Here is a 25,799-nt window from a genome sequence, read left to right on the forward strand (position 1 = left end):
GAAGAAAAATAAAGCACAAGAAGAGTGCAGAAAGGGACTGCGTAAGGTATGGGGAACCATTTTAGATATGCTATTGGAGGAAGGCCTCCCAAAGAAGCAAAGCAGCGGCATTTCATTATTAATGGTTAGGAGTATGACTGGTATTTACTGAGACGGCACATTCTTCCCTCATTCTACGTAATAGCTGACAGGGGAGCACTGCAGTATCACCCTTAAGTAAGTTTGGAAAATTAATAGTTTGGTGCTAATATTAATTCTAAAGAGAATTCTCCCTTTAATAGAGAAATAAGAGAATGCAGCACGTTAATGCACGAAGAGATTTTTCCCATTTCTCATCTCTGGTATGGCAAAACAAAGGTTAGAGAAGGAACAGACTCTGAATCAGAATATGTGCTTTACTGAGTGATAAGGTTAATATGAAAGCTGCTTCTTTTTTTCTTTTTTTTTTTCTTATTTGTGGGGCAGTTTCGTAGGGATTCCACTTGTGATACAAGTTTTATAAGCACACTGTAAAGTGACAAAAATACTTTGCTGGGAGTGCTCATTAAATTCTGTAACGAATAAAAAAGTGCTCTGAAAACCAGCAAGCACTGTATAAATGCAAGGAAGCATTATTACTATTGTTCGCCAACTCACCTGAAGATGAAGGAAGCGGATCATAGTCCTGTGATGCTCTGTTGGCTTTGACATTTTCGCCTGGTAATCTCCTAGCAGGAGGCAAAGGAACTTGGCCACTTGCTGGATCAAGAAAGGGATCTTAAAAGTAAAGATAATTTTCAAATTAAAATGATTATCTCTACCAAGTGGCTGAAGGAAAAAATCCTAGAAATTCTCTATAAAGATCAAAGGTTTTGGAAATAAATTAGTAAAATAATTTCATGACTGGTATTAACCATTTTCTAATCCACTTGCCTATGTCTAATTTATTCATCACTTGCTCAAATATGCTCCTCCTATTTATTCCTAGATAATACAAAATACTAATTTTATATTTAAAATTTTCAGATCTTAATTATAAAATTCTTGGTGATAAAAGCTGCTTCAAATTATTATTTTCTGTCCCATTCTGTCCTACACAATGAACAGAAGCTGTTGTAAAAATTTTTTTTTTGACTTTTGCCTATAAGTGTCATTATCAAATCAGTTAATCTTTAAAATGGACCTGACATTTGGGATTTGTGAGGATTAAATAAACTCATGTACATAAATTTCTTGTACATATAAAGTGTCTTTTAACATACTACTATATTGGGCATCCTATGCTAAAAGTCTTATTTTTGAGACAGAGAGAGAGAAAGAGACAGGGTGGGGGAGGGGCAGGGAGAGATGGGACAGAGGATCTGAAGCAGGCTCTGTGCTGTCCGCACACTTCAGGGCTTGAACTCACCAACTGTGAGGTCATGACCTGAGCCTAACCATGTGAGCCGCCCAGGTGCCCCTAAAAGTCATTTTTAACTGGCTCACTAAACAGTAAATTCAATTACCAAAAATTGTGCTATTAACATTAAGGTTTGCACATACACTAAAAAGTGACATTTTCAACCACCTTGGCAGTCAGAGAGGGGGTATCTGAAACAGTGCAAATTGTGAATTGTACACAAATAAAAAATTATTTTGCTACTTCTGATGTTTATTAACTGGAACTGAAGGCAGAAAAATAAATTTTGTCAGTGGTACTATGGTAAATTGTTAGGATCATAAACCTAACTGATTTAAAATTAGTAGTTTATGGATTTAAATCCATAGAACTGGTTTCAGTTCTGAGTAGGTCCACATTACCTCTGCCATTTCCGATTCACTGATAATTTACTTAGCCATACCACTTCTATCTCTGGTTCCTCTGTTTTCTTCTCTCCTATTACTTTCTTTTATGTCTGTCAGTATCTCCAGAGGTACTCTAAGTTCTTTTGAGGGCAGGGGTCTTACGTTACTCATCATGTTTGAATTATGTCCTCTAACACACAGTACCAAGCACGCTGCTTGGCAAATAGCCTAAACTTCAAAAGTATTTGCTTTTAACTACCAAAAACAAACCCAAATAGATTAATATTTTTCACAAATTCAAAATCAGTTAAATCTGAAATGCTACCATAAGTAAAAATTGTAGATATTAAGGATCCGATTATATTTCATTGTTTGAACATCCCTTCAAGTTTGTCATTAAGAATATATTGGGGCGCCTGGGTGGCGCAGTCGGTTAAGTGTCCGACTTCAGCCAGGTCACGATCTCGCGGTCCGTGAGTTCGAGCCCCGCGTCAGGCTCTGGGCTGATGGCTCAGAGCCTGGAGCCTGTTTCGGATTCTGTGTCTCCCTCTCTCTCTGCCCCTCCCCCGTTCATGCTCTGTCTCTCTCTGTCCCAAAAATAAATAAACGTTGAAAAAAAAAATTTTAAAGAATATGTAAGGATTATTTATAAGAAGAAAATGAACACATATTTATACTAGTTTTTGACTAGATAATGTAAGGCAAGAGTTGAAGTCTTTGATTATTATTTTCCTCTCTTGAGTACAGTAATTATTCCTGGCTTTGCTGGAGGCTTTTTGACCTAAGTAAGGCTACTAAACTTGCTTTCATTAAATTCGAGATTAAAATTTGTGTTAGATTTAGCACTTTCAGTATTTGAAGAGTCAACGGTTCAGCCTCATTAACTTTGCTGAAATATTTTAGGAAGCAATGAGAAGATAAATCAAATTCCATGCAACAAATGTTAATCATTTGATTTGGAAGAGTAACCAATGGAACCAAGTATGGTGATTTCTGCATAAGTTTAGAAATTTCCTCACGATTTAGATTTAAATATTCATAAAATTTACTTTCAGTTATTGTGCATTTCAAACATCACTGATATAACATTAGGTCAGAGGAAAGAATGCCTTTTACAATACACATACTTTTTAAAAATTTCTTTAGGGTAATTTATAGGTTTGTCAGATATGCTGTTACTAATCATGCATTTAAGACTAAACATTAGATTCTGGATATACTACAGGTCATAAGTAGACTAAAATATACAGCTGTATGATAATGCTCCATGAAACTATTTCACTTAAAAAGTCACTAGGTACACTAAAAATATGGTCATAAACAGCAAAAATACTTAGTTCAATTCTGAATCACTACCATACGTCTTCCTTCATGCTAAGTTTGCTACTGGGCAGGTATAGGGCACACTGGGCTTCTATAGCAATTTGTAAAGTTGAAAGTATTCATGCTTCATTGGGAAAAGATAGACAACACAATTACTACGGAGAGTATAATAATTATCAACTGTCTCCTGATAAAAAGAAAATTTGAAAAGCAATAAGGTTTTCAAAAATAAATTCTTCAAAAACTAACTGAAGTAAAATTTTGTATCCACACTTAGAATTAAAACGTACAAATTGAAAATACAATAGCCGATGTACCATTTATATAGTAATAAAAGTTTGAGAAATGAGTGAATAAACATGATGGGATTAATCTATTCTAAAAAGCAAAGTGCTATTGCCTGTGATTTACAGTATGGTAATGCTAAATTGAAAATTTAATACTTCATTTAAAGATTATAAAAATCTAAGGAAAGACAGGGAGGAAAGGTTTGCTCACTGTAAAAGAAGTGGGAAAATTTGCATCGACCAAAATTATGCTGTGTAAGAAGGAAACCTATCGAATGGTTATCTCAAGGAAGAGGCGTCATGGAATGTTTTTCTTAATTCTTGTTTTTGTTATCTGAAATACTTCCAAATTTTTACTCAAGTGTAGAAAAAGAGGCAAATAAAACTGGACAGTTAAAACAGTGGCATATTTCCTCTGGGGCTGTCCAAGGACCATCTGCAGTATTTACCAGTTATCCCCCAAATTTTAAAAGAACATCAATGCAGGATCTAATAGCTAGAAGGGTTTGAAGAGCTATGTAGGTGAAATAAAATTCCTCTCTCTCTGTGGCCCTCACTCTTTAACTCACATTTACAAAATCCACACTGTGATTAAATCCTCCAGTATTAGAGAACTCACTACCCCTCTGAGATACAATAATTCTTTAAAATTTTTTTAAGAATTCCTTAAGAATTTAGGAAATTACGATGAAATTTCATTCTTAATTATTCTTCTCTGGTCTGCCTTGGAAGGAGACACTGAGGCTATCTAACCCTTCTTTCCCAAATATTGTAACTAGATACAACTCTTTATATATAGACATAGATATAGATATAGATTAGATATAGATATAGATATAGATATAGATAGATATATAGATATACATATATATATATTTATATATATGTATATCTATATATCTATCTATATATATCTCCAAGGTTGTCTCTCTCATTAAATGTTGCAGTTCTTTTAATCTGCTATAGTTTTTTGCAATCAGGTGTAAATTCCCTTCAGCATCCTGGCTCTCTTCCCCCAGGAATACCCCAGCTCAGTATTTTTCAAAATTGAACATGCCTCATAGTCCCCTAGAAGGCTTATGGAAACACAGATTGCTGGGTGCAGAGTTTCTACCCCAGAGTTTCTGATTTAGTAAGTCTTCTGTGGAGCCCAAGAATTTTAATTTTTAAACAAGTCCCTCTGGCAGGGGACCTGGCTCAGTGGCTCAGTGGGTTAAGCTTGACTTCAGCTCAGGTCAAGATCTCCTGGTTCATGAGTTCAGTTAGTCAGCTGTGTTGACAGTTCAGAGCCTGGAGTCTGCTTTGGATTCTGTGTCTCCTTCTCTTTCTGCCCTCCCCAACCCCCACTCGTGCTGTCTCTCTCTCAATAATAAACAAACTTAAAAAAAAATTGGTTTAAACAATTCCCCTGGTGACACTGATGGTGCCAGTCTGAAGACTATAATTTGAGAACCAACCACTGCTCTAGCCCATCAGCCCTTCAACATGTCACCACAGTGGTCCCATGCCAGCCGAGCACTGGGGAGGACCTCACCTCACCCCTCCGATCTGATCTCTGTGAGTGAAACCCTCAAATGTCACGAGCTCCCTTGGTAGCCACATCATGATAGTGTTTCATAAAGGTCATAGTTAACAAAACTGCCTAAATTCCCTTCAATAACTCTTGCTAACAATCCAAATATTCTATTTTACTTGTGAAATTGCATTTCTGGATCCAAATGGAAAACTTTCATTTGATTGTAATAAAGTCAAATTTGCTGGCTTTTAGAGTTGAATTGTGACTTTAAGATTAGAGAAGGACTTCAAAAGAGATCCAGGTTAGAAAAATAGTGAAAGGAAGGTTCAATAAGGGCTGCCAGATGTGTTGTGTATTTTGTGCACTGAACAAAGACATGCAGTTATGGGAATGAGCAGAGTTCAAGACAGCCTGGGCTTTGTTCCAGGAGCACCGGCCCTGGCACAAAGTGGAAGGACGGGTGCCTCTTTCAAGGCACCAGCACAAAAGAAGTGCCTCTGTGAATGGAACAAAAGCACATATATGCTAACAAAGTGTAAGGCTTTTTTTGAGGATTCTTGAGGTTTTGTGAAGATAGGACTATAGCCCGTCCAGAATGGATGCTCATGCACAGCAGTGGCCATTACTATTTGCCAAAAGAAATCTTGCATGAAGGCTGAAGACAGAAAACAGATAAAAGAAGCATCAGAGCTGTGCCCTGCTTTGCTTCCCCTCCAGCTCCTGCAGGAATCCTGAGGCTCCTTTGCAGAAATGCAGGACCTTGCAGTTTGAAAACTGCTGTTATAAGGCTGGAAAGGTGAACCTGACTCTGGTGTGCAGGGCACTGAATACTGGGAACAGAGACGGAGGTTTGATTAGGTATTTAATACAACATCATGAGGAAATCCAATCTTTTTTTTTTTTAAGACATCTATCCTTTGTCTTTAATTAGGGATAATGATTTCATCAAGGAAACCAAATCTCAATCATGCCAGTAAAGGTTACACTGGACTAAAATTGTAAAGACTGAACAATATGAAAACAATGGCAGTGCAATGCTCATACAGTCTGTTTAATGTAACAATCACCTCTGTTTACCTTTTATGGTTCTAGAATTATTGAGTCAAACTTTCATTTATCATTTACAGAGTATTTCACGAAATTCAATGAAAGAAGAGTGAAGAAAGGTCAAAAGTCTTATACTTTAGATATACAGTGTGTTAAATAATTTGTAAAATGATACTCAAATACTTATTTATGAGTGAAAAGAAACCTACATGTTCTATTGTTATGTAAGAAAAATTACAGTATTTCTTTTGAAAAAGAGGAGAGCTAACACATGTGGCTTAAGAGGGTACAAACTTCCAGTTATAAAATCATAGAAATTAAAAGTACAGCATAGGGAATGTAGTCAATAATACTGATATTACACTAGAGGTGACAGAAGGTGACTACACTTATTGTGGGAAGTACTGACTAGTGCATAGAATCACTGAATTGATATGTTGTACACCTGAAACTAATATGACATTGTATGTTAATTATGCTTTGATGAAAAATAAATAAAATTGAATAAAAACAATTGTCTCAATGGATCTCAGAAAGTATTTGGCAACAGACTAGAAATTTGTCATGTGAATGATATGAAAGGCTAGAAGAGGGAAAAAAAAGTTTTTTTCTTGGAAGTATTTATGATCAAGGGATGCCAACATTATTGAGAGTGGAATTAGAATACCTCCATGTATAAAAGAAGGTCAAGAATGACAGTCCCAGGTTCCAACAACACTGCCCTGGCCCCATGCTAACCTCACACCACAGGTTAAGGCTGACTACTGCCAAGATGCCTGGCAGCCAAGCAAAATCAAAAACAAGCAAAACTCTATAGGAAATAAAACCGTTTACGTAAGTTTTGTTTTACTGAATAAAAGGGGCACTTTCATTCTGTAATTTTTTAATAATGAGAGCATTTTTGTGAAGTTTTTTATATGAAGCACCATGAAAAATTAAATTATGATAAAGAACTCAAACATTTTACAACTAACTCTTTTGATTAAAAACAGGTAGACGTCTGTATTTGTGTAAAATGTTCTCTTCCAACTCCTGGAAGGCTTGACTTAATTTTAAAAGAAGGCACTACATTGGTTTTTACTTAATGGGGCCTAAATCACATATATAAAAGGTAATAGATACACTGCAGGAATCTGACCAGAGACTATCCAGAAATTAGCCTTGGGAAAGGTTAAGATTTAGAGTAATTTTTTTTTTTAATGTTCGAGTCCACGTGTAAAACAAAGATTTGAAGGAGAGAAAAAGATAGCAAATGTTATCAGTGTTTATAAGAATGAACAGGAGTCTCATAGTTATCTATGCTTTCTGCTTTGATTCGAAGGCATATGAGTTTTCACCCTCTGATTAGCAGAACCCAGTGAATTCACTCCAGGAGATCAGGGAGGCATCCAACACAGCGGGTGACACAGAAGACAATTCAATCAGTATTTACTGATGAAAAAGTGAACTCAAAATTATTTCTTAAACTACTTTTAGGAGCTGAAGCTACCTATTCTAAGTTACAGGTGTGTAATTTGTAGGTCTTATCCATAAATGACCTCAAACTTTCTAGGTTATCAAATTAAGTGGAAAAGAAAACCCTAGAAGAAACATGAGTGCTGAAAGTGAATGATAATAGTTAAGATTCACAAGTTTTCACTGAGGCACAGAGGAGGCCAAAGCACAAATTGAGCACTTATTAAAAAGTGATTTTAAAGTTTGCTTATTTATTTTGAGAGAGAAACAGAGAGGAAGAGAGAGAGGGAGAGAGAGAGGGAGAGAGAGAGAGAGAGAGAGAGAGAGAGAGAGAGAGAGAGAGAATCTCAAGCAGGCTCAGTGCTGTCAGCACAGAGCCTGACACTGGGCTCAAGCTCACAAACTGTGAGATCATGACCTGAGCCAAAATCAAAAGTCGGACAGTTAACCAGCTAAGTCTCCCAGGCGCTCTGCTTATTAAAATCTTTTAATGATTTATCTAATATACAAATGTATCCAAAGTAAATTGAGATAAATGTTTCCGAACACAGATCAATCTCACCAATATGACTGACTGGAACAGTTAATATCAGCAGATTCACTGTAACTGATTATTTTTTCCTGACAGTTCTGGCTAATGGAGCAGATGGCTTATTAAGTCTCCTTATTTTTATTTTTACTCCTCATTTGAAAGGTTTAAAAAAAATCTGTGTATTAACTTTTCCTGGAAAAACAATAATTTAAGTAGATACATTGAGACATTAAAAATAACGATGGTAACAATAAAATGTAGATATTTCAGAAAAACTTCTCTATGAATGCTGTAATAATGCAATTTACCAAAATATTATCTTTTTGAATAAAATTATAGCCATAGCTAGTAAAATTAAAACTTATTAGAAAAACATACGGTACACAGAATCGGGACAGTCTAAATTCTGTCGTCATCACTAATAGGTTAATCACGGAGCCCTTTTGGTTCTCAGGAAAGCCTTGTGTGACATTAGGGTGTTATGTGGATTGGAGGAGCTCCATAGAATCTATGATTCTTATCACTTTTGTCATTTGTGGAATCCTTTGCATTAAAATCAACCAACTGACAAGGAAACCTACGCAATTTCTCATTTTCTGCTAGGGAGCTAGAAACCAATAAATTACTGATGCTTATTTGACGGTATGATCTTAGAAATATTCTTGTTTTAAGTGAAAAGTTTTCTTTGGCTTTTTCCTCTCACCTGAAGGAAGAAGGAAAAGGTCCTGTCCTGAGGATGGTCGGCTATTGGAGCCAGGAGGTTTTGAGTGTTCGATGAGGCTGTGCCTTGCAGGCGGTGGGGGAGGTGGCAGGGATGGGGGGAGGGCATCAAAAGCATCTTCACCTGCATTTAAAGAAAGGTGAATATCAACAGCAAAACCTCATTAATGAAAACACAGCATCAGGCCAAAGCAATGATTGATTTTCTCTTGCTGCTCCTAAAGAACTTCACCGGCAGGGTTTATCTAGCAGTTTACCAACTTTGATAACGAAAGCTAATTATTTTCTGGGAGTGTTTGGAGAGAAACACAGGCACACAAACACACATGTACAGGTGTAAACTTTTCCTATCACCCAGGCCTTTCTGTTAAAAAAGCAGTACTGCGGGTTATGAAAAAGCTGATTATCTACTTATAACCTTTATAATAGTAAAACACGGGAAGTTAGAACTAAAAATTATTATAGGTCATACCATCAAAACCAGAATTTTTAATGTAACAATAAGAGTTCACAGCCTCTTATTAGAAAATCACACTATGCACAAAAATTTTAATGTTACAGAACAGAATAATCTTTTTTTAAAAAAATTTTTTTTAACGTTTATTTATTTTTGAGACAGAGACAAAGCATGAACGGGGGAGGGTCAGAGAGAGAGGGAGACACAGAATCGGAAGCAGGCTCCAGGCTCTGGGCCATAATCAGCCCAGAGCCCGACGCGGGGCTCGAACTCACGGACCGTGAGATCGTGACCTGAGCTGAAGTCGGACGCTTAACCGACTGAGCCACCCAGGCGCCCCCAGAATAATCTTTTAAAGTTTGTTCTGAATTTTAATTCATTTAAACTAATGTTCCACATATTTCATTGTTAAAATATAGAAAATGAACATACAGTACAGGAATATATTTGTCTACTTATCAGATATTTCTAAAAAGGAACAGCTAAATATAGAACTATGTTCTGTGGTCCCCAAACTACTTATATCTGCATATTTCCCAGCTTTAGTAACTACAGAATATTGCAGAATGCTTTTATGCCTACCTATTTTTCCCCTGCCACATCTTACTATTCTACTCACATTTTCCCATATCTTGATTCTTTAAAACAATAAAATTGCAAAGTATGTATTTTTGTAAGTAATCTCAAATACTTTGTGAATCAAACAGGATATAAACAAACACGTACATGTTCCAGTAATAAAAATGCATGTATTTAAATTTATCGACTTAAGCCAAAGTTACATTTTAAAGAAAAATGGTTTTACCATTCATCTAACTTGCCTTGCAAAAAATATTCAAAACACATTCTCTAATGATCATAGATATTTGTCTAACTTAAAATATTTGAAGGTATGAGGGTGGAGGGAGAGAGCTTTGCTGTCAGCCCAGCCTTCAGCTATTTGCTACATTCATCATCTTATTCATTCAAATCCTTTTTCAGCCCCTAAATGTCAGGTCCCATGCTAGGCACGTGGGTAACTATGAAGATCAAAATCACAAGGACCTGATCCAAGGAGCTTAGAGTCCACAAGGAGATCTAAGAAAATTTCACAAAGAGGTATGATTCACAGGTGAAAGTATCACAGGTCCCACAGAGAAAGCTACACGTTTAAGAGGGAAGGGAAATGTAGAAAGTGGCATTTAGCAAGGTGTTACCAAGAACAGGAAGGCCGGGGATATCAGAGCCTCAAAATCACTTATTCATCAAATGCTAGGATGGTATCTTCTTGACAGACTGAATAGTATAAAATAAATAGTATAAATAAAGCATGAAATGCACATGAAGAGCTAGAGGAAAGTTGAGTTGTAAAGACAGGCGGAACACTGATCTGCACTGTCCGATGTGGTAGTCAGCATCCACACATGGCTATTTAGCTTAAATTAAAATTCAGTTCCATCCACAGTCACACATGTGAATATATACATTCATCACTACATAAAGTTATATTGGACGATGCTTGATTTAGATCATCAAGACTTGGGTAGCAGGTCAAAAACCAGCATATAGGAAGAAGTGGGAGGGAGAAAAAAACTGGAGGAAAAGAAGTTAGCAGGTGCTTGTAATTCATGTAGTTGAGAATGAAGCACTGAACTACAGAATGAACAGGAGCAAAAGACACTGCTGTTACATAACTAGAAACACTGGTTGATGGGGTTTGTGGAAAAACTCAAGAGTCATTTCACATTTCTGGGAGCCTAATAATTAATTCACATAGCCTATAAATGGACCTTCATCATACGCTATGTTACGGTGACTTGTGAAGCCTTAAGGTGCGTGGAGATTCTAATTGTCTTCCTCTAAAAATAGGGGGAGAAGCTTCCAACTTAGAATTAATGAAATCAACACAGATACCAGCACCAGCCAAGTTTAACATATATACACACATGTACCTTCACATATGTACACACACACACAAACTAGTGTACTTCATATTAAAATTTGAACCAGAAAAATTGAGATTCCTTGGATGTGCTGTTGCAATGATTCTATGACAAAATCTATTTCTCAGTTCTCTAGAATAAAATATGTAAGTTTCCAAAATGTAATTAGCTAAGTGAATGGGGTCATTGTATCCTGAAAGAAAAAGTAAGTACACATTCATTAAAGAATTGTACTTAAAGAAAATCTCAGATGAACATTTCAAGTCTAGTGGAACACAAGGCCTCAGGGGAAGGAATGATGCTCTGATAGGTTTTTAAGATTGCATTTAGTACATGAGAAGACAGCTTGATAACACGGAGATTGATGGCCAGCTACGTACACCATTGCTTCAATCATATAAGTGGAATAATGGTTACATGAATTTAAGAGCCACCACTATCCAGAGAATCCATTCTAATTCAGACCAACTCATAACCTTGTAAGTCTGTGTTACACTGAACTCTGAATTCTAATAATTCAGATATTAACTGAAAGAAGAGGCAGGGTGGCTTATTTGAAAAATTTTTAAAGGTTTCAACCTAATGGAGGGATGAGAAGATCATAATCAGAGGGCGTCCTGTTGAGTGAAGAACCATGCTTTGGATTGTCCCGAGTTGGAGGCCTGGCAGGTGGTAATGGCACTGGATCAGAGGCTGAATCAAAAACATCTCCTAGAGGATAACACAAAATCTTAATGTATTTTCAGTACAACAATGGCATGGAATTTTGCCTTTAAATTCTGACCATTAAGATGAAGAACACAAAGAGAATAGGTTTTATACATACCCTTTAAATATATGCCTAATTCAGGGATGTTTGGTTTCTTCATCTCTGAAGATGTACCATGTGTTCCATTCAATATACAATGACCATTATCACAGGACCTAACACAGAGATCAAAGAACAAAAATCATAAGGAAGATTACTTTCCATTTAAAAGTAATTTGGAGAGGTGATAGGAACTAGCAACCCTGCTCATATGCTAAAGTTTGAAAATAAATGTGATTTCCTTTTCTGGAAAAAGTGTAAGAAATATTATTCAAATATTCTTTTTAGATTTTTTTTTTGAAAGAGAGAGAGATGGTGCACACACACCTGTGAGCACACAGGGAGGTGGCACAGAGGGTGACAGAATCTTAGGCACCATGTCCAGTGCAATGCCGGACCCAGGGCGGGATCTCATGACTGAGATCATGACCTGAGCCAAAATCAAGAGTCAGACACTTAACCAACTAAGCCACCCAGGCGCCCCTATCCAGATATTCTTACTGAACTATTTTTGCAAAGAAATAAAATAAGTAAAAAGATAATCTTTAAAAAAAATGAAATAAAGAAATACAAGCACTACAAAAATTGTTGATTTCCTAAACACATCTGTGAAGTTAACATATCATTTTGGACAAGTTCAATAATACCTTGTCAAGTTTTTGAAAATGTAGTAAGGCCTATATGTGTGTGTGTGTGTGTGTGTGTGTGTATACACACATATACACATGTAATAGTCCCAATGACTTTATTATTTGTTAATGATGTTTAACATATTTTTATTTCTGTAATTTAAACTTTCCTTAAGGTAAACTGGAGCCCACAAAGAAGGAGAATTATTAAATGTTCTATAATTTCATTAAAATTTTGATAGGCATATTCAAATACCTAGGGTCTGTCACAATTTCACTACTACTATGAACAAAACCCCGCCCTTCTGATAACTGTAGAAAAATGACTTTAGCAAAGGCTTTGGGTACACGACAAGGTGTCTGTAAAGGATAATACTTACTAAAGCAGTATTTTTGTTGTTAGTATTAATACTTTGAACTATGTGTTCATTAATACTATGAACACAATGGACAAAACTGAGGCGTGGGAAGATAGTAGGAAGAGAAAGTACAGAGCATACTTTGTCTTTAGAATATAGCTGTGTAACAATAAACTCTCTGCTCACCAAGCTATTCTGTTCATAAAAAGCTATAGAAAACAGAGTTTACATTTTCCGTTTCTCTGATTTACTCTGAATTCTTGGGGCAAAGTAAAAGTACATACATAATGGAGGAGATAGCGGATATTTAAATAGTTATTGCAAGAGGGCTTCATCTGAAATTCATTTCTATTCTCTCTGGTGGCCACATCTGTTTCAGGGGCCAGAGATGGTTCATTTTAAAATAGTTATCATGTATTGAATTTTCATAATAATGATGGATTTTTACTGAAACTGAATTGAATTATTCATCTACTGTTTAACTTTTTCTGCATATTGATAATTTATCTCTTCTGATGTTCCAAAGGGTGGGGGAAACATTAGGATAGGAAGTATTTAAGCTTACAGAGTGCTCTGTGGAGGAAAGAAGGTACTTCATCCATTGGGTTTCAAGAACAAAAAGATAAAAAATTCACTCCTATTAAGTTTAGGGATAATCAACATTTATTACTTCTCTATAACAATGGAAAGATAGTAATGGCAGTCATAATTCAAATTTATTTTCAGGATTTGGGAGGTCTGCCACCAAAAATCTCATCTGATATGATCTAACAATTAAAATTCAAAGTATTTCAAATATAACTCTCACCTCTTCAGCAATGAAAAAAAAATGAAATCCCAAGAAGACCAAAAAAGCTCATCTTATTTCAGTCTTTACACATTACTATACATTTGTAGGAGCCAAAGGGACTAAAAATTGTGACCATTTGTATTCGATATTAAGGAGTAACTTTCCTCTAATAAGAGTAGTAGACATTTGGTTCTTCCAAAATAACAAATTGCCTCTCAGTCATTTATCTTCTCAAGGACACTATTTTATCAACAAATGTCTTAAACACCAGTGATTAGCAAGAAATGAAATGGTTCTTGTTTTGAAATATGAAGCCCTAGACTGCAGAATGTTAGTGATCCTGGTTAAGAATTCTGTAGAGTGTTGATAATTTTAACCAGGATCACTCATTTCGACAGATCTCTGGTTAAAATGAAGATTTGCTTCTCTTTTCCAAGTATTGCATTTCACCTTGGTGTGATAGTCTAAGAAAGACACTAAAACATTCTATTTAGATTTTTCATCTGAAAAGGAGGGAACACTCCACTCACAGAATGCTTTCCATTGATGGACTTGACCTTAAAACGGAAACGATGCACGAAGATAAGACAGATGGCTGAAGTGTTCAGTAGTTTTCCTATCCTCATTCAAGAGGTGCTGGAAGGCAGGAAGGCTGAGCCACCAGCTGTAGTGAGTGAAACCCCGTGCTGTATGCCAAGCAAAGCTCCAGGGATTCCGTCATACAAAGGAAATGAGCTCACTAAGTTTTAAAACTGAGATTTGACTTATTGAGTACTTCATGTAAGTCAGATGAGATAAAGAAAAATAGTATTAGATTACAGATTAATAAATCAATTATACAAGTGCAGAATCATCCTACTTAAACACAAACTAATATTTCAGTACGCACCACCCAGTTTTAACAACTGCTCTATACCTCAGTGGGGCTGACACTTCAAGGCTGTCTCCATTACAATGAGAACAAACAACTGGCAAGAAGAAAAAAAAAGAAAACCCTATTTCTCACATTCTTATTTGATCTAAGGAAAAGTAAAATAGTACCTCATTAAAAAAGGTAAATACTTCTTAGTCTTTTTTTCTTAACTTCTTCAGGATATGATAAATAGAAGTAGGCAGCATATCAAGAAGGGAAATGAATATAAATTATACTTGCATCAAAAAAAATTACATCAAAAAAAATTCTAAGAAAGGTAATACTTTAGTTTCTGGGCACTGATTTTTCCTCATGAGGTATGTACTAAGAACTGATAAAATGCATTGGAAAATAGTATATTGAAAACTCATGAATTAATTACCACTATATGTAATATACAGCGAAGTTTTATTAGATTATAATTTGTTTTGGGGGGAGAGGGGCAGCAAAATGTTCCATTAGATTTACTAGTCAATTAGTTTAGTCAACTGACTTCTTGAGTAATGAGAAATCTGCATCTTTTAGTTTTCTATGAAAGGAATGCAGAAAATAGTATATAATAAGAGGAGGCTCTGACCAAGAAATCAAGGATTTTTATTTAAATAGCTGTGATTCAGTTGCCTACAAACAAATACCACACATGATAATGCTTATGCAGATGTGAGATGATAAAAAGCTGCCCATATGCTTACCTAAGAGGAGGTTTTACGTTATGGCAATGAGATGGTTGTGAATTCAGGGAAACAGGATGGGATGAAGGAACCTTGTATTCATCGTCATCTTCCTCTACTGGGTCTCTGGTTTTCTCTGAAAGGGAATTTGCTAACGGGCCAGTACACCTACCAGAGAGGGAAAAAAAAATCCAGTCTAGTTTAAGCATAACAATTCAGAACAGGCAAGTTGAATGTGATCTATTCAAATCAAAGGAGCTACTTTGTACTTGTGTTCATTTTTCAATTACAAGGTAACATCAGAAGGGCTGTTCTTATACTAAATACAAATGAAAGGATTTTCAATCTTTTGTTAAGACTCTATTGATGAAATAAAAGAATTTCCATACTTATAATTTTAAATGGCAGAGTAAGAAAAACTAGTAACCTGTCAAATTAAATACAAAGATCTTGAAGTTAAAACAGAATGTATAAAATTATCCAAACCAAAGCTATTAAAATATTAACAATTTTGTTCCAATTTAACTTAAATGGGTAAATTAAGATTTTATATATATATATATATACACATATATATATGTATGTGTATATATATGTACATGGTAGTTTTATATATTAATGAAATCTTCATAAAAAGGTCAACTTTGTCTCTTGTGAATATTACCTGTAGTTGAAAACAAATCCAGTTCAATTAAATGAATTATTTCTCTGGTAAGGTTCAAGTACAATTCAAATTATTAATTTTTTTCCCAACAACTAAGAACTAAAAATGACTGGAACAATTAGAAGTAGATAATAAGAGAACTTATTAAGTCTTTGAGGTAGAGTACCTTATTTTCATGGCTTCAATTCTCTAATAAAAAAGAAAGAAAATGAGTAGAACAATCACCCAATATCCAAAGAAGTTTTTCAAGCATTATACTCATCCTGGAGAGTAAATAAACAAAAGAAAACAAAGCCAAACAAACAAGGAACCCAGACCTTTTTCACAATTTTTCACAATTGTTATTAATGGAGTTTAACTCTTGCTTATGCAAGTGAAAAATATCAAAGTAGAAACACACAAACATACCCTAACGTTAGGACACCCAACTAGTTTGCAAGACAAAGCTTTTGATAATCATAGTGAACGTCTGTTTCTTTTCTTTTCTTCTTCTTTTTTTTTTAATCTTTGGAACTGCAATTTTGAAGCACCTTCTGTAGAGGGAGCAAGAGTCCTTTGGTATATGTGCCATTGAACCTGAAATAACTTTTTCATTTAGATTTCTTCTCGCTGGTTAGAATGCGAAAAATTTTAAGGGCTTTTCTTTGTGCCCATTACAAGAAGGCATTGTGAAAAACCTCGAAGTTTTCAAGCTTCAACTATGTATTTGAGTCTCTAGAAAGTTCAAAAATTAAAGAAAAATCTCTCCCAAGATTTTTCAAAAGCATATTTCTACCTGTTTTTGAAGACTTTTTCAATACTGATTTTTGAATTTTTGTTTGTTTGAGCAACCTCTGAATTCAAATGACAGTTTACAGTGAGATAAAATCATAGTAACAGACTGACAGAAAGTCCACTGTCACTGACCAGAGCCCAAGCTAATAACCTTATGAGGAACTACCCCTCCTATAGTGTAACCTTAGAAGAGATACATTCCAAATGAAGGCTGGTGAGTACATGCACTGCAAAACTGTGATCTGATGGATATTATGGTAGGGATTTCAAACATGACCTTTCCACAAAATCTTACACACATGGACATCAATTTAGCTAACTCAAGGACCAGAATGGGTTCTATTAGCAAATGAAACAATATACATCCTTTCTGTGCCCTACTATACTTTCATTCATAATGAATCTTTTTTTGCCAATGCAATTCAAGCATATCCAGTATTAAAGAAAAAGGAAAAGACTTCTTGACCAAATGTTCAGCAATAACATCAATGTCAGAAATCTATCTGCCGGTTGGGGGTTACTTCCAAAAATTTAAGAGTTTCCAAAGAAGCACTGCATATTGAGGCAAGAATGGACAGTTTATGAAATCACATCTGTTGTGGATGATTCTATATTTTCTTTTCAATGATGAAGAATTTCGTCTGGGTAATTCCTCCTAGTATTTTGCCTTGATGCAAATCAACACATAGAATATTTCTGAAGAAGATGAAAAATAAAGCTCAAATAAGATTTTTGGAATAATAAAGGCTTACCACTAAAATTTACTAATCAGAGATTATTAGCTTAAATGGATTTTACTGGATTACATCTAGAAGGGGAAAATGTCTTCAAGTGGCATTTGTATCTAAATCCCAAAAAAGTGCTTCGATATCCCATTTATCACCTTTTTAATAAGTTCTAAAGTCAGATATTCTTCTTCTTCTTTGTGTTTTTAGTGCAAACTTCTGCTATCAGTATAATAGTCTATTTAGAGAAGCCAGTTTATAAGAATATCATTCCAGTGCATTTTATTCAGTATTACATAAATTTTTATATCAAATTAATCTTACCGAGTTCAGAAGGAAAAAAAAAATAAAAGCAGTTTCTATAATAAAAAATAGGAATGTACACTATGGGCTTCGGGTGATTACATATCAAAACAGGTTCATCCATTTTAACAAATGTACCGCTATGGAGGAAGATATTGATGGGAAGGGAGAGGTACATGTGGGGGCAGGAAGTATATGGGAAATCACTGTACCTTCTCAATTTTGCTGGGAATCTAAAAAAACAAAGTCTTTAATCACTCTAAACTTGTCTAAAAAATAAAGTTTTAATAAAAAAGAAGGTACAAGTGAGATAAAGAAGTTGTATATAAAATATCAAAAAAGAAATCTCGATTCATGTAAATAATTACACTATTTGTAAGTATACTTGGGATTTTTTTTCCTTCACAAACTAATTCAAAAAGTACGTTCAATTTTACTTGAAATAAGCAGTAAAATAATTAGTGTAGCAATTTTCATAAGCTATCATGTAAGTTTACTTTTGGCAGTGAAGAAAATATCTAACTTAAGGGACACAAGAACACTTCATTCATTGATGTGGCTTCTGAGAAATGTTTGGGATATCAGAGGAATAAAACAGAGCAAATTATTATTTGGTTAGTTCCAAGTTCAAGCGGCCAAGTAAACCATCTTACCATTTATACCTATTACTTCATTCCCTTTGTATTATCATCGTACATCCATGGACTATTCTGCACTGTGGCTGTCATTCTGGAGTTAAAACACGGGTAATGAACAAGGCCACATTCTCTCAAAGATGCACAGCCATCCTCTCCCCAACCTGCACCTCCTGTTAAATTCACTGCGTGTTAGTTATCTGAGCCTCCGGTGAGAAATACATCCACTTTCTGCAAGTGCACACTTGGAACCAACCAAGAATACATTTTGCAATGCTTTTCTTAGTGATTTTTACATGTTGAGACAAACTCAGATACACTCCTCTATAATATTTGATATTCTTGGTGTGAGAGGCACATCATCAGAGGGGTTTATCTGTGTAACTTTTCTTTCAACTTTAATTCTTTTGATTAATGTACATTTAGTATATGTGCCTTCATTGACATTGTGTTTTCTATATATTCATTTCTGTCTTTCTGTCCTAATTGCAAAATGCTTAAGGGTAGACCCTGAGTCAACAAAGGCCTGGCGTGGTATGCGTGAAGGGGGGCACTCCCGGCTTTTAGACAAAAATGAGTGGTTATCAGAGAAACAGATGACAAAGCTGTTAAAGGAGAGGGAACAATCATTTTTAGGATTCTTTTATAATCTAGAAAAACATTTTTAAATATATCATTTCGCTTGCTTTCTACATGTAAGAATCTTTATTTAGTAATTTCTGAAGGCATGGTTTTTTTAAAATATCTTTTATTAAAACTAAGTCTTCAGAGCTTGCCATATACATTAGTCCATATTTCTTGTATTAACTATCAGAATCCTAACAGGGAAAATAAAATACTTAACTCAGAGAAATCAGTCCTGAGAAGTGGTAACACAAAATAAAGCTGTATTTGAAAGGATTGCACGTATGCCACAAATAAGTAATTTCCCCAGAATATCAGAGTGAGCTTTATAATACTGATTTTAAGCGTTCTTTCATGACATTAAGAAAAGTCTGTGGTATATTATTAGGTTTAACACAAGCTTTCCTGTAAGCTTTAATTATAAGCATTTCACCTACTTGTTTTTAAATTGGAGAAACAGATTTTAAGTTACATTTTTAAGTTAACTTAGAACCAATATGCATTTCTAAAATTTTCTGGGGTCTGCTTTAAAAATCAGGAAGACAGATACTGAGGAAACACATACTTTTCTTGCGAATCTAATTTTCCAGTATGTTGGACGTTAAAGACTTCACGATGATATTTACAGTGGCATTATTTGTAATTGCCAAAAACTGGAATCAACCCAAATGTCCCTCAGTGGAGGGATGGATAAAGCATGCCTTATAATGGAATATGTACTCTGCAGCAATAGAAAGGAACCAACCATTGATACACTTGACAACATTGATGAATCTCAAATGCATTATACTAAGTAGAGAGAAGCCAGACTCAACGGGGTACGTACTGCATGATTCTATTTATATGACCTTCTGGAAAAGGCAAAACCGTACTGGACATGAATTAGGCTGGTAATTTCCAGGCGTCTGGCATGAAGGAAGAATCTGACATAGGCACAGGGGGATTTTTTGGAGTGATGGAACTGTCCTAGAACTTGATTGTGGTGGTGATTACGTGACCATGCTTTAGTCAGAACTCACAAAACTGAATTCTACTGTACATAAGTTATGCTTTAATAACTGAAAATTTTCTTTTTAAGATTAAAAATTCATTTTAACTCATTTCAGGTATTGCAGATATGCATCTTTCACAAATATGCTGAATATTCTTAGTGGCCTTCACATAACTTATTTAATTCTATTTGAGAGTACGGAGCAACGTTAACAGAAACATGATAAATGCTTGACTGTTGTGGAATATGCAAGGATGCCTTCCCTTAATATGAAAATAAAATCTCATTTTAATCCTATACATTTTCTATCAATGGATCAATATGTTCATGGACAAATGGAGGATATAGGATAGATCATGCCTCTGTGGGACAAAAAAGAAACAGTATAAGGAATATATTTTACATTGTATATTTAAATAGAACCCAGTGGCTCACATTTCAATGGCTAGGTTTTTTGTGATCATAAATCAGCTTTTTTGTAAATGATAACTAACAGGTTTGTCAGACTATTAGGATTAATGTTATATCAGTTCTCATCAGAGCTTTTAGAGACAATGAAAGATTAGTGGAATTAGTGGTATTCCCCCTACCAAGATTATAGCCATCCACCAAATTTCATTTTCCCAAAAAGATGAGAAGGGATTATTCTATGTGAATTTAGAAATTACAACGCTAGAATAAAAAGGAGAGAAATAATACTCATATTACTGCTTTTTCTGTTGAGACTGGTTTAAAATAATATAGTGGCAACCCTCAATTGTTTTCATCAAGGCATCAACCAGTAGTTTCCAGGGATTCACCACAAAACACCAGAATATCTGAGTTTGGATGGTCAAGTTACTTTGCAGGAGATTTGAACAAAGTTTATTTTGCTGCATAAACTCACCGATTTATAAGTTAAGTCTGAGTTTCAAATATCAAGTCATATCAATAGGTCAGACTCAAATGCACAAACATTCTACATGATACAATGAGAGAAGAACACCACAGTGATCACAGTGAACAAACTGAAAAGAAAGACCCACTCTCCACCATCCCTTATATGTCATGTCAATTGTTACCTACAGGAGACCGCCATCTTTGGTAATAATGCACCTTTCCATTTACCCAAGGTAGAACAAACAAAAATAGTGCAATATCTTGGCCAGTCTTAAAAAGATTTTAAGGTACTGGAGGAAAGCTGGTTCAGAGACTAATGAAAGAGCAACCATATTCATTTACTAGGATTAAAAAAATAGGGGCACCTGGGTGGCTCAGTCAGTTAAGCGTCTGACTTCGGCTCAGGTCATGATCTCACGGTCCGTGAGTTTGAGCCCCGCGTCAGGCTCTGTGCTGACAGCTCAGAGCCTGGAGCCTGTTTCTGATTCTGTGTCTCCCTCTCTCTCTCTGACCCTCCCCTGTTCATGCTCTGTCTCTGTCTCAAAAATAAATAAACATTAAAAAAAAAATTAAAAAAAAATAGAGTAGCCTCTTAATTACAGCTTTATCTTCCATTGAAAAGTTTTCTACCATATTTGTCTTATACTTAAATCAATAATAATTTCTTATCATTGGGCATAAAAAGGATTCATGTAAAACCAAAGTACATTCAGTCTACAGGAATCCTCAGGTGAATAACAACAGAATATGTTTTCCTGCTCTTTTGACACTGAGCACAAATAATGAGACCTGGTATGCACCATATACAAAATAACACACTTCCATCAAGCTCATTCCCTTTCAGTGGTTTTAAGTTACAATGTGATATTTGGATTAATATCTCCCAAGGCTTAGTACTTTTTTTCTCTTCTCTGTCTTCAAATCTTAGTCAAAAACAAAGCAAAACAAAACAAAACTCTCCCCTCTCCCATGAGTTTGCCAAATAATTTCATTCATATTCATCTAACTTTATAGTTTTACACTTACATTTACATATAGACCATTCTGGAGACTGTTTAAAGACAACCACAATCCCATGCGCGTTCACATGCACAGATGCTGATGTTTGAAGTGTGGACCTTTTTGGTGACTCTGGAGGGTGGCAGTAGTTGAGGTTACATTCACAAAACTACATTTCTAGTTTATTTTCTGAAGCAATTTGGTAATAAATGGAGATTTTGATAAGAACCAATAATGTTTTTACAATCAACATTGCAGGGGTAAGTGGTATAGTCTCCTTCAAGGTAATGCTTTAATATGTAAGTTCGTATACTGTTGAAAATCTCAGAGTTACATTTGTATGCCTAAGAGCGTAGCCAATCTACTAAATTTGTGATTTGACATGTAGAAATAAATGTATTAGCTTTAGATAGTACCTGCTGAAATATTTACCTGAATATAATATTTGGATGTTATGTCTAATTGCTCCCTCAACACTTCAATTTAGGGGTGTGTGTGTGTGTGTGTGTGTGTGTGTGTGTGTGTAACAGGCATCCCAAACTCTTCAGGTCCCTCAGTCTCCATTTTACACCTCTGTCCTGTTCCCACATCTGTTCCTTCTCCAGTCTCCCTCACTTTGGAAAATGGCACCAACCATTCACTCGGTTTCTTTAGCCAAAAACTTATGTAAGAAGAGTCTTCACTATCATACCTCACAGATATCCAATTTATTAACAGGTACCACTGGACCAAAATATACCCCAAAGCTGACCCAGTAACTCCATCACCGTTACTCCAGTCAGAGCCCTGACCATCTCTGACTGGTCTACCACATCAGATGATGGCACTCTCCATTGGTCTCCCTGCTTCCCCAAAGACCATTCTTCACACAGCAGCCAGGGAAATTCCTTAAAAATGCAAACCAGCATCATGTCATAATGCTGACCAAAACTTTCTAAAACTCACCAAACCCAAGTTCTTACCTTGGCTTTAAAGACAGTATACTATTTAGCCCCTGAATACCGTATTCAACTCTAGTCACACTGTCCTTGCTGCTCTTCAGCATGCTGAAGGGATTCACGTGCCTCCCTTTTCTACACTTGAGTCGTCTAGCTTTCATGCTCTTTACCCAGATAACCTCATGGCTTGCTCCTTTACTGCTTTCAGGCTCTGGTCAAATATTACCTTTCCTGATGACTTTACCTAAAGTATAAACCTCCATATACTATTTATCCCCTTCCCTGCTTTATTTTTCCTCCTAGCACTTACAACTACCTGACAAAATACAATATCATTATTTGTTTACTTTCTGTTCTCCTAACTAGAGCACAAGTTCCAGTGAGGATGGGATTTTATCTAGTTCATGCTGCATCTCCACTTATTACACACAACTGAGTAAAAAGTAGCTCAGGCAAAAATTAGGATTCTCTATTCACCGAACTGAAAATGTTATTAGCACCTTATCTGTTTGGAAAAGCAGGTAACAGTGATCAACACCACCGTCTCCAACAGCAAACCTTTCTTTCTTTTTTTTTTTTTTTTTAATGTTTATTTATTTCTTACAGAAATAGAGCACACATGAGCAAGTAGGGGATGGGGCAGAGAGAGAGGGAGACAAAGAATCTGAACAGGCTTCAGGCTCTGAACTGACAGCACAGAGCCCGACATGGGGCTTGAACTCACAGACCGTGAGATCATGACCTAAGCCGAAGGCAGACACTCAACCCACTAAGCCACTCAGGCGCCCCTAAACCTTTTTTTTTTTTTACAAAAGTATTAATCAAATAGTATTTGTTCAGCATGCATTTGAAGGCTTAAGATTAATATTCCAAAAGTACAAAAGGTGCATTTCTAAAAGACAAGGCACCCAAAATATTCTTCTGAAAAAAGAAAATGACATTCATCTGCATTCTAGAACATCTTACTTGAAAATAATCATTCCATTATTACTGGCAATAATTCTTCTATTTATTTGTCAATATCTTGTGTCAAGTGAAATAATTTTTTTAACTGTTTCAGATTTCATTTAAATTTTAAAAAATCAAATTATTTCAAGACAAATATAATTTAGTAAAAATTTAGTAAAAATGTAATAAAAACAAACCACATAGGATTTTTTTCATTCTCCCCCTAGAAAATAGTAGGCACTCATGTTTCAAGCTTTTATTTAAAATTTTACATTTGTAGCTAAATGTCAATGATGTTAATTAAATAGAAACATTTAGAAAAACTAAAAAAAAAAAAAAAACAAAAAAACCCAAAAACCAAATCAATGTATACTAGTACAGTTTCAGCTTTCTTCTACAAACAGGATATTTCTTAAAAATAAATTCTGTATTCTAGGCCTCAACATAAGTCATACAATAAAAGTCACATAATTGCAAACAGTTTTACAAGAAAGTAAAACTATCACAGAGTAGCCTCATATCAAGTAAACGGTGATCAGAGTAACATCAAATAACTTATTACTCTTTAGTAAATATTTATAACAATACAAAGTACATTTAAAGGTAAATGCTAGCTGTGACTTTCCTGAATTCAACACTGAGGGTCTCAACATTTGTGAGAACTGCAAAAGTCTGAGTAGTAATTTGTGATTTTGCTTTGGACTTATTTTGAAACATGCAGTAAGAGTCTAACATAGAATTAGGTACTTGAACATCCAACATCCCATTTCGTCCCTATTTGCTGAGACCTCTGTTCTATGCCCCTCCAGTACTAAGGGTCTATTCCTCACTGTACCCTGGTTTACATTCTAATGAGGCCCAGATAGATCAAACATAACAAACAAACGCAAAACTAGAACAGTAATCCAACTCACGCTGGCTTCAGCAATGAGACACAACGAGCCACAAATGAACATTTAAGCTGCCAAATATTTCATGTAAGTCAGCATTATAGATGAGCATCCCTTAAAAAAACACTGCATAGAATCTAAAAAGTCGAAGCTCAAAAGGAATTTGGAGATCATTTAAGATAAACACTTTTTCATTTATCAGATAGAGAAAGCGAGGCCCTGAGAAGTTACTTTGTTCAAAGACAAGACAAATATTTAATATGCTGGAGTCAGGTCTGAGACCAAGTCTGATTTAATTTTAATATTCACTTCAGAATTCTATGCTGGTTTCATAATAAGACAGTCCATAAATGACTACGGAAAATGCCTACTAAAATATTAAGTAACAAAGAAGGGCATGGAAATTATCTCTATAACATAATCTATGTCATGTAAAAAAAAGTCTAAAAATGTCAAAATGTTGAAACTCTGGACATGGATATTTGGAGTATGTAGATGCTCGAATTTACATATTTGTTAAATTTTTGTCATTTCTAGTTTCCATATTTTATACAATGAACAAATGCCACCCATATAGTCAGAATAAAAAAATTGAAGAGATAAATGTGCAATGAAAAGTCAACTCTTGCATTATTAACTATGGTTAATTTGCAGCATGCAAAACAAAACTAATTTGCTGTTAAATCTGCATTGTTTAAGTATTTCTCTGTTTAAGTAAAGCAACTGCACTGTTTCTGAGGGAAAAATCAAGAATAAATGGAGAGAAAATATACTTACAAGGACTTACAAACTGAAGTACTAGAAAAATGTCAATACATTACACTATGAATTTATTCTTACTTTATAGGAGAAACACGTAACTAAAATACATACGAAGCACATTGCAACCTCTGCTTATCTCACTTGCCAACATGAATTTAATAAACAGAATGTGAAAATTTAACCTAATTGGCAAGGTTTTATTTACTTTGTTTCTGAGGTTCTCTGAATTATCAGAATTAATTGAACTTAAGATATTTTATTACATATATTCAGAGTTCATCTGAGGCTATGATATCACACGTTCTTACCAATTTAGAGCCTACTATACAGAATATGTGTATTTGCTTCCAACTTTTATGTCAGCTACATTATCTGGCAGTTCCCAGAAAAGTTACCAGTGGAGAATGCTCCAATGAGCTTAGTTTCCCACTGTCCCCTGAATGATGGCAAACTTCACACTCTTGCTGCTTCTCA

At 35.1% G+C, this 25,799-nt stretch overlaps 1 protein-coding gene across 3 annotated transcripts in view; it reads right to left on the reverse strand.

The window, feature by feature from the left end:
• The window catches only part of CBLB (Cbl proto-oncogene B), a 214,549-nt gene that overhangs the window by 19,261 nt on the left and 169,489 nt on the right, over nt 1–25,799 (reverse strand). For 2 of the 3 annotated variants that reach the window (XM_040484406.1, XM_040484405.1), the window contains exons 14-18: nt 15,215–15,361; nt 11,850–11,947; nt 11,603–11,734; nt 8,628–8,768; nt 637–756 (exon numbers count right to left, since the gene is read on the reverse strand). In XM_040484406.1, coding sequence (XP_040340340.1) covers nt 637–756; nt 8,628–8,768; nt 11,603–11,734; nt 11,850–11,947; nt 15,215–15,361 — 638 coding nt within the window. The remainder of the gene's footprint in view (nt 1–636; nt 757–8,627; nt 8,769–11,602; nt 11,735–11,849; nt 11,948–15,214; nt 15,362–25,799) is intronic. The other variant, XM_040484407.1, reaches the window with a different exon arrangement.

This window comes from Herpailurus yagouaroundi, unplaced genomic scaffold (assembly GCF_014898765.1).
Source record: "Herpailurus yagouaroundi ecotype Mexico unplaced genomic scaffold, PumYag 162, whole genome shotgun sequence".
NCBI lineage: Eukaryota > Metazoa > Chordata > Mammalia > Carnivora > Felidae > Herpailurus > Herpailurus yagouaroundi.